The sequence below is a fragment of the Stigmatopora argus genome, chromosome 4 (assembly GCF_051989625.1).
Source record: "Stigmatopora argus isolate UIUO_Sarg chromosome 4, RoL_Sarg_1.0, whole genome shotgun sequence".
In the NCBI taxonomy this organism is placed as follows: Eukaryota; Metazoa; Chordata; class Actinopteri; order Syngnathiformes; family Syngnathidae; genus Stigmatopora; species Stigmatopora argus.
In genome coordinates, this window is record NC_135390.1 from 1,017,449 (window position 1) to 1,031,146 (window position 13,698).

Consider the following 13,698-nt stretch of genomic DNA (forward strand, 5'->3'; position numbering starts at 1 on the left):
TTCCTCTTATTACACAGCCTACTGATGAGAGCATTGATGTCTATGACTATGATCAATATGAAAGTGAATTAGAATGGGATTAATTTTATTCTTCCTTTTTCAGACCTGACCAGCAAGTAATGGGAATTTGGGTAAATAGCAGACCTACAAATCCCTCCGCCCCCGGGTGAAATTATGTTTGTCATAAAAATGAATTAATAAAATAAAGCCACAAGGCCTTTGACTGCTGGGGGTGGACAAAACAAAGAGGAGCCAGAACGCCTTGCACTGCTATGAATCTGGTCTGGGAACTGCACCTCCATTCACCACAGATGCTCCACAAGGCTTCCTGACACTTCGGTCTTCGTCTGTTTCGACTACACATGTATCGACGCACATACACGCTCAGATGTCTCACTTGTGTTTTCACTCCTCCCCTTAGAGCTGAGACGTCCATGTAATCAACGCCCTCGAATGTAATAAAACAACATCATCGGGGACCCATACCACCCTGGACTTTATCCACGGCAACAACACACTCGTAAATGAACAAACAAATTTAAATTAACTTGGATTAATATATACTGACACACTCAAACATACATTTAATGTAAGTTTACACAAAACTGAATTCTAATTTTGTTTTACATTTTTATACCTTCTGGCCGGGTTAGCTTTTTGCCACGCCTCCACCCTCACGTTCGCTATCGATGGGCTGTTTGCAGTTGTATGCCCTTCAAAATATTCAGAAAATGATGCACACAAATGTCCTCACAATAGGATAATGCACGACCACTTGCCAACGAGAAGTAGTCTTGAATGAGGGATTGCGGGAGCACAGGCTAAGGAAGGAATAACAGGAAACGCAACAGCCTACGCTATTAAAAAAGTGGGTATTTCAGGGATGGAGCCTACCTCAGCTAACTTCTGACACCAGGTGGGGGACACCCTCAATTGGTGGCCAGCCAATTGCAGGGAAGAAGGAGACGGACAACCACTTACGCTGTAATGTTACATTAATTTACATACCACTAGTTCATATGAGAAAGATTTTCTATATTACTAGTTAACTAGTAAGACTTTCAACTTGCAAATGTTGGTATAGCTGGCCGTAAATGGAGCAAAATGGCAACTAGCATGAGGTTTGGCAAGACTATAGGTGTCACAAGTTAGACAGAGCTGTCAACCTCCATCGATCCCATTTCAGGAGTACCCTTGTCACATTTCAGGAGTTTTATGTTTTATGAGTGAATACGATTAACGCAAAATCGATATCTCTCATCTCATCTCATTTTATGAACCGTATGATGTCGTTTTATATGTCCACGCGACAAGACAAAAAAAACAAAAAACGTGCTGCACAGGAACTCACAGATGCAATGATGAGCGTGAATAATTGGCTTGAAAAATCCCAACTCCATTAAAACATATAAAAGACTTTGTTTTTGTCCAAGGCAAAACAATCAATGTATTCCAAGAATTTAAACACCTAGAAATCACTCTTGACTCTCAACTTGTATCTAAACGACAGATAAAACACACTGAATAGAATTCAATTCAATTTGTCCAATTTCAGGTTCTTTAGAAACAATCTAACTCCTGAGTCAGCAAAACTGTATTTTGACACAATGACACAATGATCATATCACACATGACTTACTGCCTAACAATTTGGTCATTGGCCTTCAGGACAACACTAAAACCAATTGAAACCGTTTATAAGCAAGCTCTGAAAGTATTGGACAGAAAACCAAAAATTCACCACCACTGTCTCAATTGAGACAATACAGTTAAATATGCAGATGCCACCTCATCTCATTTCATCTCATTTTCTGAACCGCTTTATCCTCATTAGGGTCGCGAGGGGTGCTGGAGCCTATCCCAGCTGACTCCGGGCCAGAGGCTGAATCGTTGGCCGGCCGATCGCAGGGCACAAAGAGACGCACAACCATGCACACTCACACCCATACCTAGGGCCAATATAGTGTCCAATCAGCCTACCAGGCATGTTTTTGGAATGTGGGAGGAAACCAGAGTACCCGGAGGAAACCCACTCAGGCCCGGGGAGAACATGCAACATGGATTTGAACCCAGGGTCCCAGAACTGTGAGGACGACCCGCTAACCGAATAAAATCGATATAAAATGTTAAAAAATTAAAAAAACAATTTAAAAAAGTGCAATTTAAATCAGTTATTGTCATGGTCGGATGTTTCACAGTGCAATCATGTTCCTGAATTCACCCGGTTGACAGAGCAGTTGAATCAAATGCGTACGTGACCGGACGATTCGCCAAAAGAGGTTTCGGCGACGGACGCTTGGCCGACGGACAGTTCGCCGAATGGACGTTTCGCCGAACAGACGTTTGGCCAAATGCACGTTTCGCCGACCTGACGGTTGGCCGAACGGACGTTTCGCCGAAACGGGATTCGCGCGCTCGCCCCGCCCCCAGATCGTGTGTGTACATTTTTTCAACCTCGGCCCGTAGGGATTTTTAATACGGCCCGCCGCCGGCGTTGTCCAAATTATAGTAAAAATCAATGATTCATTTCCCTTTGCCGCTCCGCTCTCAATTTATTAGTCTACCGTCAATGGCAGCCCGGGAATAAGCACTCTTGGGCGGACAGATATAGCAGAACCGAGCCGTAGGATGACAGCAATCGGGTAAAATCCAGCCTAAAACAGCATTTAATGATTACATACAAATACTGGAGCTCTTTGGAGACTAGAACCAAGCCCAGGGGAGTGATATCCCCGGTAATGAAGGGAAAAACGTCCTCTGTTTACCCAGAAATAGTGTCATCAACATGGGTACTTTATTTACAAGGAGTGATAGTATTGCAACCGGGCCCAACAGTAGTATTATTATAATTTCAATAATGTGTTTTCAACATCAAGCCGTAGTGTGCAACTACATTTTTTTAAACGCAAGGATAAAATAAAAAATATGAAACATTGGCAGCACATTGTAGTATGTAGACACAATACAAACCCCACCACGGACTGAGTGGTTGAATAATGGCTGTTCTGATCGTTTGAAATTTAAGTTCCACCGTAGTAGTAGACACACATTTCCACAAAAGTCACCACACCACTTATTTATCTATTACTATGTATTGATAATTTATTTATCATTACTGTTGCTGAGGGGGTGTGCCAATTTGTACGTGCCATTGATTTTTTGTGTTGTGTTCATACAATGTTTTGAGTTGTGTATTTTGTTCCTTTTCTTTCTATATTTCTCAATGTAAACCGTTAAGTGCAATTTCGAGTTTAGAAATGACATCAGGACATGAAAGAGTGGTCATGTGACCAACACAGTGAGCTGTGAAAAACGTGTCATCCGAGGGAGTGAAAAAGGTGCTTCGCGAGGGAAGTGATAAACGTGGCTTCCGAGGGAAATGAAAATAGGTAGCTTCTGAGGGAAGAGAAAAATAGGCTCAGAGAAAGTGGATAAAAAGAAGAATGTTTTGAGGAGCAAATGCTTTGTCGACCAAGTGAAACACATCATCCACTCGACGAGAGCATGCTCCTTTGAAAACTCCAAGGCGCACATGCATTCGATGGATGGAGGTGAACCATTGGCCGATAGAAGAAGATTTCGCATGGTGACCGCGAAGCCATTAGGACAAAGAAGATTCATCACCTTTCCCCTGAAGATCCAAGGGCCTGCATTTTCTGGAATGTTGGCTTGGCGTTGTAGGCCCGCACGAGTACCTGCTGACTCACTCTGGCCTCTGTCCAACAAGGCAACGCACGCTGCAGACCAGCGCGATAAAAAGGGGCAACGGTGCTCAGAGACAATCCAGGTGATGAATAAGCCCATCATTGCAACGGATAACAAGACTCCGGGCCACAGGCGAGGGACACCCCGAATTGGTGGCCAGCCGATCACAAGGAGACGGACAACCAAGTATCCTCACACCCATACCTTTGGGCAATGTAGAGTGCCCAATCAGCCAACCATGCATGTTTTTGGAATGTGAGAGGAAACCGGAGTACCCGGAGGAAACCCATGCCGGTCCGGGGAGAACATGCAAACTCCACACAGGTGGACCGACCTGGATTTGAACCCAGGACCCCTGAGCCGCCCAAAATCGATATAAAATGTAAAAAAAAAAAACATAGGGCAATTTAAATCAAACTGTTATTATCATGGTCGGATGTTTCACAATGCACTCGTATTATCGAATTCATCCGGTTTACAAAGCAGTTGAATCAAAGGCACAAGTATGGTTCTGTAGTTAACTTAAAGAGTTAATATATTCATAGGGTTAATTGCAAACAGCATAGTTAAGCAAAATGGCAGAGGGCAAATCAAACATGTCCTAGAAGGAGTAATTGAAGCTCTGGAAAAAGAGAAGACAATGTTAAAGAAAAATTTAGATCTTGTTCTTGATGAAACAGAAAGATTGGAAAATGAAGAGCGCATAGCTGAAATTAATCTTCAAATTCATAAAATCGGGCTAAAGCCAACAGTCTGAACAACCAATGAGGCGATCAGAGAAGGAGAAACTTCCTAATGAAAAAGGGATTCAATACCTAAAAGAGGAGGGTTCCAAGAGGGAAAAAACGTTCATGTATGCCTATGTCAACTTTAAGGCTGAGGTTCAGTACCTTAGTATCAAATCAAAGCAAGAATGCACTAAAAAGCATATGCAAATGAGTGCGTCAAGGTACTAAAAAGATTCAAGTTCCAAAATCCCCCAAAAAGTAAATGCATTTCCTTATCCGTTATTTTATTTTGAAAGTTGGTCGCATTGATTCTCACTTCTCGCCACACCAACAGGCTCTCATTGGCTGTCTCACAACAACCACTATTCATGTTTAAAGATTCTCTGTTAAATACCTGTCAACGTCGGCAAAATTTTCCCCTTATTCAGGGGTGACCAAGTCCGGTCCTCGAGAGCCCCTATTCAGTCTGTTTTCCATATCTCCCTCCTCAAGCACAACTGAATCAAATGATCAACTCATCAGCAAGCTGTCCAGAAGCTTGATAGCAATCCCGATGATTTAAATCGGGTGTGTTGGTGGAGAGAGACGTTGAAAACAGACTGGATGGGGGTTCTCGAGGACCGGACTTGGCCACCCCTGGCTTATTAATGATTGCAACGCAGTACATATTTACACATACAAACACATAGGGCACAGGTTGATTCATTCATTTTTTGAACCGCTTTATCCTCACTATAAAAGTCTAAAATGTACTGCAAAGTGTAGGCCTTTCTGACGCGATCGGGTCAAAGGGGAATGCGTGTGCGCATAATGTCCTGTCCACCTCAGCTAAATGCTCCCCTTATTAACGATTGCAATTCCCCTTATTAAGCAAATAAAGAAACGAAGAAATGCAACGTGGCACATATTTACACACATAGGACACATTTTTACTCACTTAGGACACACGTAAAAAAATAACATTTATTACAAAGTGTACGTACGGCTTTCTGACGCAGTTGGGTCAAAGGGCATATCATGCCCTGTCCACCTTGGCCGGGTAAATGCTCCCCTTAGTAATGATCGCAATTCCCCATATTAAGCGATAAAAACCGTACAAATGCAACAGCACATTTTCTCACACACACACATACATTGGCACACGTACAAGTCTAAAATGTTATACAAAGTGGATGTCGGGTCATAGGGAAATGTGCGTGTGCATATGATGCTGTAACACCGATAGAATTTGTATGCTTGTTAATAGTTTTAAGACATTAATAAATCATTTTCTTATAATTTCTCTCATTTTTGTGTCAAATCTTTCATACAAAATTAGAACACTGACCAATTTTAAAGGGTTTAGAAGGTAATTGGGGTAGGACAGTGGAATGAATTAGAGAATTTACATATAAAGTAGTGCTCTACTTAAAAAATGTTAGGGTTACGAAAGCAGTTCATAAGTAGAGGTACGACTGTATATTGATTTATTATTGTAAGTTTGTTGTTGAGTCCATAGACTCAGCGAGTGGTGCTCTCAACAATTTGTCGCTGAACGTCTCCGAAACCATGGAAGTCATCCTGGACTTCAGACGGAAAAAGGCCGCTCCGCTCTGCTGATCTCACTTGGACTACTTATTTATTTCTTATTTATTTGTCTATTTGTTGTTGTTATTTGTGCACTACGTGATGAAAGCTTTAAATCTTATTGTACTTGTATAATGACAATAAAGCATTCAATTTAATTCAAAATATTGAGTATTTGTGAATTCATAGAGTATGTTACCATGAAAATCTTTAAAGTTGTGGCTGTTAATAGATGTAAAACTCCTCATTGATCCATCCATATACTCCTTGAAAAGACCCAAATCTTCAGCACCAGTGAGTATTCTCTTCCAGGACGCTGTCACAAGAAAAATGTTTGTGTTTTCTTTCTCTTCAGCCAAAGAGGCCAGTGGATCCACAAGCAGTTCAGCACCTAATGTAGCATATAAAGCAAAATTCCAATAAACAAATTACACTGTCATTAAGATCAACTACAATGTAAACAATAGTATGGTTTCTAATAAGAGGGGTTCTCTATGACTCATTAAACAGAGAATAATGATACAAAAGCTTGTGATAAATATATGTATACGTGTGTGTGTGGCAGCCCGGTGTAGCGAGTGGTTAGCGTGTCAGCCTCACAGATCCGGGGTCTTGGGTTCAAATCCAGGTCACGTCTACCTGTGTGCGTATGTTGCATGTTCTCCCCGGGCCTGAGTGGGTTTCCTCCGGGTACTCCGGTTTCCTCCCACATTCCAAAAACATGCCTGGTAGGCTAATTGGACACTCTATTTTGCCCCTAGGTGTGAGTGTTCATGGTTGTGCGTCTCTTGTGTCCTGCGATTGGCTGGTGTCCCCCGCCTCTGGCCTGGAGTCCTAATGTGACCCTATTGAAAAAAATGAGATATCTGGGCCTGCCTGCGCCTGCCTGCGCCTGCCTGCGCCTGCCTGCGCCTGCCTGCGCCTGCCTGCGCCTGCCTGCGCCTGCCGGCGCCTGCCGGCGCCTGCCGGCGCCTGCCGGCGCCTGACTGCGGCTGACTGCGCCTGACTGCGCCTGACTGCCCCTGACTGCGCCTGCCGGCGTCTGACTGCGCCTGCCGGCGTCTGACTGCGCCTGCCGTCTGCGTCCGCCCGTCTGCGTCCGTCCGTCTGCGTCCGCCCGTCTGCGTCCGCCCGTCTGCGTCCGCCCGTCTGCGTCCGCCCGTCTGCGTCCGTCCGCGTCCGTCTGTCCGTGTCTGTGTCTGTCCGTGTCTGTCCGTGTCTGTCCGTGTCTGTCCGTGTCTGTCTGTCTGTCAGTGTCTGTCAGTGTCTGTCTGTGTCTGTCTGTGTCTGTCTGTGTCTGTCTGTGTCTGTCTGTGTCTGTCAGTGTCTGTCAGTGTCTGTCTGTGTCTGTCAGTGTCTGTCTGTGTCTGTCTGTGTCTGTCTGTGTCTGTCTGTGTCTGTCTGTGTCTGTCTGTGTCTGTCTGTGTCTGTCTGTGTCTGTCTGTGTCTGTCTGTGTCTGTCTGTGTCTGTCTGTGTCTGTCTGTCTGTGTCTGTCTGTCTGTGTCTGTCTGTCTGTGTCTGTCTGTCTGTGTCTGTCTGTCTGTCTGTCTGTGTCTGTGTCTGTCTGTCTGTGTCTGTCTGTCTGTGTCTGTCTGTGTCTGTGTCTGTCTGTCTGTGTCTGTCTGTGTCTGTGTCTGTCTGTCTGTGTCTGTCTGTCTGTGTCTGTCTGTCTGTGTCTGTCTGTCTGTGTCTGTCTGTCTGTGTCTGTCTGTCTGTGTCTGTCTGTCTGTGTCTGTCTGTCTGTGTCTGTCTGTCTGTGTCTGTCTGTCTGTGTCTGTCTGTCTGTGTCTGTCTGTGTCTGTCTGTCTGTGTCTGTCTGTCTGTGTCTGTCTGTCTGTCTGTCTGTGTCTGTCTGTCTGTGTCTGTGTCTGTCTGTCTGTGTCTGTCTGTGTCTGTGTCTGTCTGTCTGTGTCTGTCTGTCTGTGTCTGTCTGTCTGTGTCTGTCTGTCTGTGTCTGTCTGTCTGTGTCTGTCTGTCTGTGTCTGTCTGTCTGTGTCTGTCTGTCTGTGTCTGTCTGTCTGTGTCTGTCTGTCTGTGTCTGTCTGTGTCTGTCTGTGTCTGTCTGTGTCTGTCTGTGTCTGTCTGTGTCTGTCTGTGTCTGTCTGTGTCTGTCTGTGTCTGTCTGTGTCTGTCTGTGTCTGTCTGTGTCTGTCTGTGTCTGTCTGTGTCTGTCTGTGTCTGTCTGTGTCTGTCTGTGTCTGTCTGTGTCTGTCTGTGTCTGTCTGTGTCTGTCTGTGTCTGTCTGTGTCTGTCTGTGTCTGTCTGTGTCTGTCTGTGTCTGTCTGTGTCTGTCTGTGTCTGTCTGTGTCTGTCTGTGTCTGTCTGTGTCTGTCTGTGTCTGTCTGTGTCTGTCTGTGTCTGTCTGTGTCTGTCTGTGTCTGTCTGTGTCTGTCTGTGTCTGTCTGTGTCTGTCTGTGTCTGTCTGTGTCTGTCTGTGTCTGTCTGTGTCTGTCTGTGTCTGTCTGTGTCTGTCTGTGTCTGTCTGTGTCTGTCTGTGTCTGTCTGTGTCTGTCTGTGTCTGTCTGTGTCTGTCTGTGTCTGTCTGTGTCTGTCTGTGTCTGTCTGTGTCTGTCTGTGTCTGTCTGTGTCTGTCTGTGTCTGTCTGTGTCTGTCTGTGTCTGTCTGTGTCTGTCTGTGTCTGTCTGTGTCTGTCTGTGTCTGTCTGTGTCTGTCTGTGTCTGTCTGTGTCTGTCTGTGTCTGTCTGTGTCTGTCTGTGTCTGTCTGTGTCTGTCTGTGTCTGTCTGTGTCTGTCTGTGTCTGTCTGTGTCTGTCTGTGTCTGTCTGTGTCTGTCTGTGTCTGTCTGTGTCTGTCTGTGTCTGTCTGTGTCTGTCTGTGTCTGTCTGTGTCTGTCTGTGTCTGTCTGTGTCTGTCTGTGTCTGTCTGTGTCTGTCTGTGTCTGTCTGTGTCTGTCTGTGTCTGTCTGTGTCTGTCTGTGTCTGTCTGTGTCTGTCTGTGTCTGTCTGTGTCTGTCTGTGTCTGTCTGTGTCTGTCTGTGTCTGTCTGTGTCTGTCTGTGTCTGTCTGTGTCTGTCTGTGTCTGTCTGTGTCTGTCTGTGTCTGTCTGTGTCTGTCTGTGTCTGTCTGTGTCTGTCTGTGTCTGTCTGTGTCTGTCTGTGTCTGTCTGTCTGTGTCTGTCTGTGTCTGTCTGTGTCTGTCTGTGTCTGTCTGTGTCTGTCTGTGTCTGTCTGTGTCTGTCTGTGTCTGTCTGTGTCTGTCTGTGTCTGTCTGTGTCTGTCTGTGTCTGTCTGTGTCTGTCTGTCTGTGTCTGTCTGTCTGTCTGTGTCTGTCTGTGTCTGTCTGTCTGTGTCTGTCTGTCTGTCTGTGTCTGTCTGTGTCTGTCTGTCTCTGTCTGTCTGTCTGTCTGTCTGTGTCTGTCTGTCTGTCTGTGTCTGTCTGTCTGTCTGTCTGTGTCTGTCTGTGTCTGTCTGTCTGTGTCTGTCTGTCTGTGTCTGTCTGTCTGTGTCTGTCTGTCTGTCTGTCTGTGTCTGTCTGTCTGTGTCTGTCTGTCTGTGTCTGTGTCTGTGTCTGTCTGTCTGTGTCTGTGTCTGTCTGTCTGTGTCTGTCTGTCTGTGTCTGTCTGTCTGTGTCTGTCTGTCTGTGTCTGTCTGTCTGTGTCTGTCTGTCTGTCTGTCTGTGTCTGTCTGTGTCTGTCTGTGTCTGTCTGTGTCTGTCTGTGTCTGTCTGTGTCTGTCTGTGTCTGTCTGTGTCTGTCTGTGTCTGTCTGTGTCTGTCTGTGTCTGTCTGTGTCTGTCTGTGTCTGTCTGTGTCTGTCTGTGTCTGTCTGTGTCTGTCTGTGTCTGTCTGTGTCTGTCTGTGTCTGTCTGTGTCTGTCTGTGTCTGTCTGTGTCTGTCTGTGTCTGTCTGTGTCTGTCTGTGTCTGTCTGTGTCTGTCTGTGTCTGTCTGTGTCTGTCTGTGTCTGTCTGTGTCTGTCTGTGTCTGTCTGTGTCTGTCTGTGTCTGTCTGTGTCTGTCTGTGTCTGTCTGTGTCTGTCTGTGTCTGTCTGTGTCTGTCTGTGTCTGTCTGTGTCTGTCTGTGTCTGTCTGTGTCTGTCTGTGTCTGTCTGTGTCTGTCTGTGTCTGTCTGTGTCTGTCTGTGTCTGTCTGTGTCTGTCTGTGTCTGTCTGTGTCTGTCTGTGTCTGTCTGTGTCTGTCTGTGTCTGTCTGTGTCTGTCTGTGTCTGTCTGTGTCTGTCTGTGTCTGTCTGTGTCTGTCTGTGTCTGTCTGTGTCTGTCTGTGTCTGTCTGTGTCTGTCTGTGTCTGTCTGTGTCTGTCTGTGTCTGTCTGTGTCTGTCTGTGTCTGTCTGTGTCTGTCTGTGTCTGTCTGTGTCTGTCTGTGTCTGTCTGTGTCTGTCTGTGTCTGTCTGTGTCTGTCTGTGTCTGTCTGTGTCTGTCTGTGTCTGTCTGTGTCTGTCTGTGTCTGTCTGTGTCTGTCTGTGTCTGTCTGTGTCTGTCTGTGTCTGTCTGTGTCTGTCTGTGTCTGTCTGTGTCTGTCTGTGTCTGTCTGTGTCTGTCTGTGTCTGTCTGTGTCTGTCTGTGTCTGTCTGTGTCTGTCTGTGTCTGTCTGTGTCTGTCTGTGTCTGTCTGTGTCTGTCTGTGTCTGTCTGTGTCTGTCTGTGTCTGTCTGTGTCTGTCTGTGTCTGTGTCTGTCTGTGTCTGTGTCTGTGTCTGTCTGTGTCTGTCTGTGTCTGTCTGTCTGTGTCTGTCTGTCTGTGTCTGTCTGTCTGTGTCTGTCTGTCTGTCTGTGTCTGTCTGTCTGTGTCTGTCTGTCTGTCTGTGTCTGTCTGTCTGTGTCTGTCTGTCTGTGTCTGTCTGTCTGTGTGTGTCTGCCTGTCTGTGTCTGTCTGTCTGTCTGTCTGTGTCTGTCTGTCATAATTATGTGCGGTAACTCTTCCTCGCCGTTTTGCTGCCTCTTGGGTCTGCCGAGGAAGATTCCACATACAGCTAAACAAAGAATTTGTAGATCTTATCTCTTCTTAAACTTTTCAAACCAATTCTTGTTTGCAATAAAACCACGAGGCTCACTCGTGGCATTGATACGAGGTTGAGTTTCATCTTCATTGTTTTCGTCAGGAGCTTAACTATCGTAAAGGTCTTGGCTTTGGTTTTAATCTTGTTGGCATCCAGAGGAATGTTCTACGTCCAGTCCGAGATCTAGACCGATCGAGCATTCTCCATCTTGATGATGATTTTATTTCTCGTGGTTACCACTCGCTTGGTGTCCTTGGAAAAGGATATCTCAGCTGTTTTCCAAATGTTTGCTCCTTCCCCGATATAACGCACGGTATTGCAATGCCAAATGTTAACTCTGTAACAAATGTAATATTTGTGTTCAAGACTTTTTGGAGAGATTTCAAGGTGGTCAATAAGTCGTTGCATACACTTATGACCATCTTTTGTAGCCCCTGGGCAGATATCTTATGAAGAGTTCCCTGTTGATGGGAGGGTTGTGGCCCTTCCTCTTGCGGATAATTACCCCAGCGGCGTTGACCGGAATATTTATATGCTTTAATCTAGGTGTCCACAGTTCCTTTCTGATGCTGAGCAAAATTCTTCTGATGCTGAGCAAAAATCAGATTGCAAATGTCTTTAGAGATATCTTTGCCTTTAGCCATCGATAGTCTTGTATGACCTCTTGATGAAAACATGAACTAATTATGGGACTAAGAATTTACTCATTCCCAGCTGTTATTGGTTTGCACTGACTGGATGTACAAGAAACAGTTAATGCTGTGATATGTTCAACACTTGTTCCCTGTGATATTGCACTTAATTCCATACAATCATTATAAATGGATTCAAATGCTGTAATTTCTTTTCCTGTGTTTATTATTTGAGTTAATACCAATGTCTAGTGGAAATATAATTTGAGGGCAAATACATCTATTTTAAAGGTTTTTATTTAACTTGGGGAAAAAGAGGAGCTATATGAGCTGTGTTAAAGTAAACCATGTGACTCCCACTGTTAGAATTATGATGGAATATTCTATATGTGTTGTAAGCATTTTTTAATAAGTAGTAAGGCTATAAACAGTCATGGGAACATGGACTTTTTCCTCCACATTCGTCTCCTCAAGGCCCAAAAGCTAGAGGACACATTGTTACGGACACTTCTCCCGGCAGGACCCAATGAGACTGTTATGACGAGACTCCAGCAGCAGATTTGAAAATACGGCTTTGCTTACATTATAATACTGCTTTGTTTACATTATAATCCTGCTTGGTTTACTTTAGAATGCTTTGTTTACATTATAATACTACTTTGTTTACCTTATAATGCATTCCTCACACTGTTGTTTTTCTAAACATCTAGGGTGTTATTGTACTGATTACATAAACATGTTTTTCGAATGTCGCGATTAAATACAATGATTCAGTTACTGCAATTCAGAATGCATTGTGGACTGAGACGACATCACAAGGCATCTCCTTGCAAGTTGTAAGCAGAATTTGTTGAAAGATGTTTTTTCCTTTTTTAATTAAATATTACTAATAATGATTTAAAAGGTTTGAATCATTATTCCAACACCCACATTAACATTGGACTAATTTTTGAAAATTTTATTTTGCAAATCTCTACTCATCTTGAATACAAAATATGGACTTCCTAAAACTTACCCCCAACTAGTTGTTTTTCTCTTATCCTCTTCAATAACCATGCAACAGTTTCCTTTCTGGTGTCTGGGGACAGGACCATCACCACAAGAGGTAAAATTCCAGAAGCAAGTCTGTTTTTTGAATCGTTCATCATGTTATACTAAAACCTGGAATAGTGATAAAAAAGATAGTGGCATAAATGTTGTAACATTAGCTTTATAACATAACTATCAATGATAGGATTTCAACAGTGGCGGGCCGTCAGGGCCTTTGAGGCCTTCTCTGCTGGCCTAAGAAATATCTGAATCATATTATATTTTGTCCATCAATACTTATTATTCCAAATAGTCTGTTAGCTTCCTTTCATTGCTTTTCCCCCTGGTTGCACTGCTTCCAGATGTGTGTTTTCATATTGAGGCATTTAACCAATCACATTTCAGCCATTATTTGTTGCCAGATCAGATCTGCCTCAAAGCCTTCACAATCAGTTCTGGCGGGCTCTGCTGCATTAAACTAGACTGTTGCTTTTAACCAATCAGATTTCGAGTTGGCAACCCCACAATGATTTTTCATAGGCTTTAGCATTTTGCTGGCTGGGACATGTCATTGCTTTCACAAACTATGATTGGCTAGTAGGCCGGCCAAAGCAGTACCCGAGGCAGCCGAGATCGCAAACTCCACCCACTATGGCCGACAGAAGCAGAAGCAAAAACAAATTGATTCTGTTTGCTCACAAAGCTATTTTCCAGATGGACTTTTCCAGAAAAAAATGGACATCATTAAGAAAGGGCGGTCAACTCCGAAGCTAGCAAGCCTGTTACAGCCGGGAAAATGGTGTGTGGGGCACTTTCAGCGCGCTAACTTAGCTCCATAAGCAAATAGTATATTGTTGTGTTGATTTAATGCTATTTTCAAAACGGACTATGCTGGAAATATGACAGGACAGGCTCAACTTTCATCATTAGCTTCGATGGCGATAGGAAAGAAGGAAGAAAGAAAGGAGGATGGATATTGTGTAAAAAGGATTTTTGGTGAGTAAAATTACAAATATGGCTATATTCCTAAATAATATTTCAATTGTGGGCCAAGTTCTGATATCTGAA

General features: G+C 44.3%; 1 protein-coding gene across 7 annotated transcripts in view; it reads right to left on the minus strand.

Annotated features, from left to right (window-relative positions):
* ano10a (anoctamin 10a) overlaps positions 1 to 13,698 on the minus strand; it is a 165,342-nt gene that overhangs the window by 141,370 nt on the left and 10,274 nt on the right. For all 7 annotated transcript variants that reach the window (XR_013300166.1, XR_013300167.1, XM_077599784.1 and 4 more), the window contains exons 2-3: positions 12,617 to 12,762; positions 6,199 to 6,390 (exon numbers count right to left, since the gene is read on the minus strand). Coding sequence is in view for 5 of the 7 variants with exons in the window: in XM_077599784.1 (XP_077455910.1) it covers positions 6,199 to 6,390; positions 12,617 to 12,749 (325 nt within the window). In the remaining 2 variants the exon portion in view is untranslated. The remainder of the gene's footprint in view (positions 1 to 6,198; positions 6,391 to 12,616; positions 12,763 to 13,698) is intronic.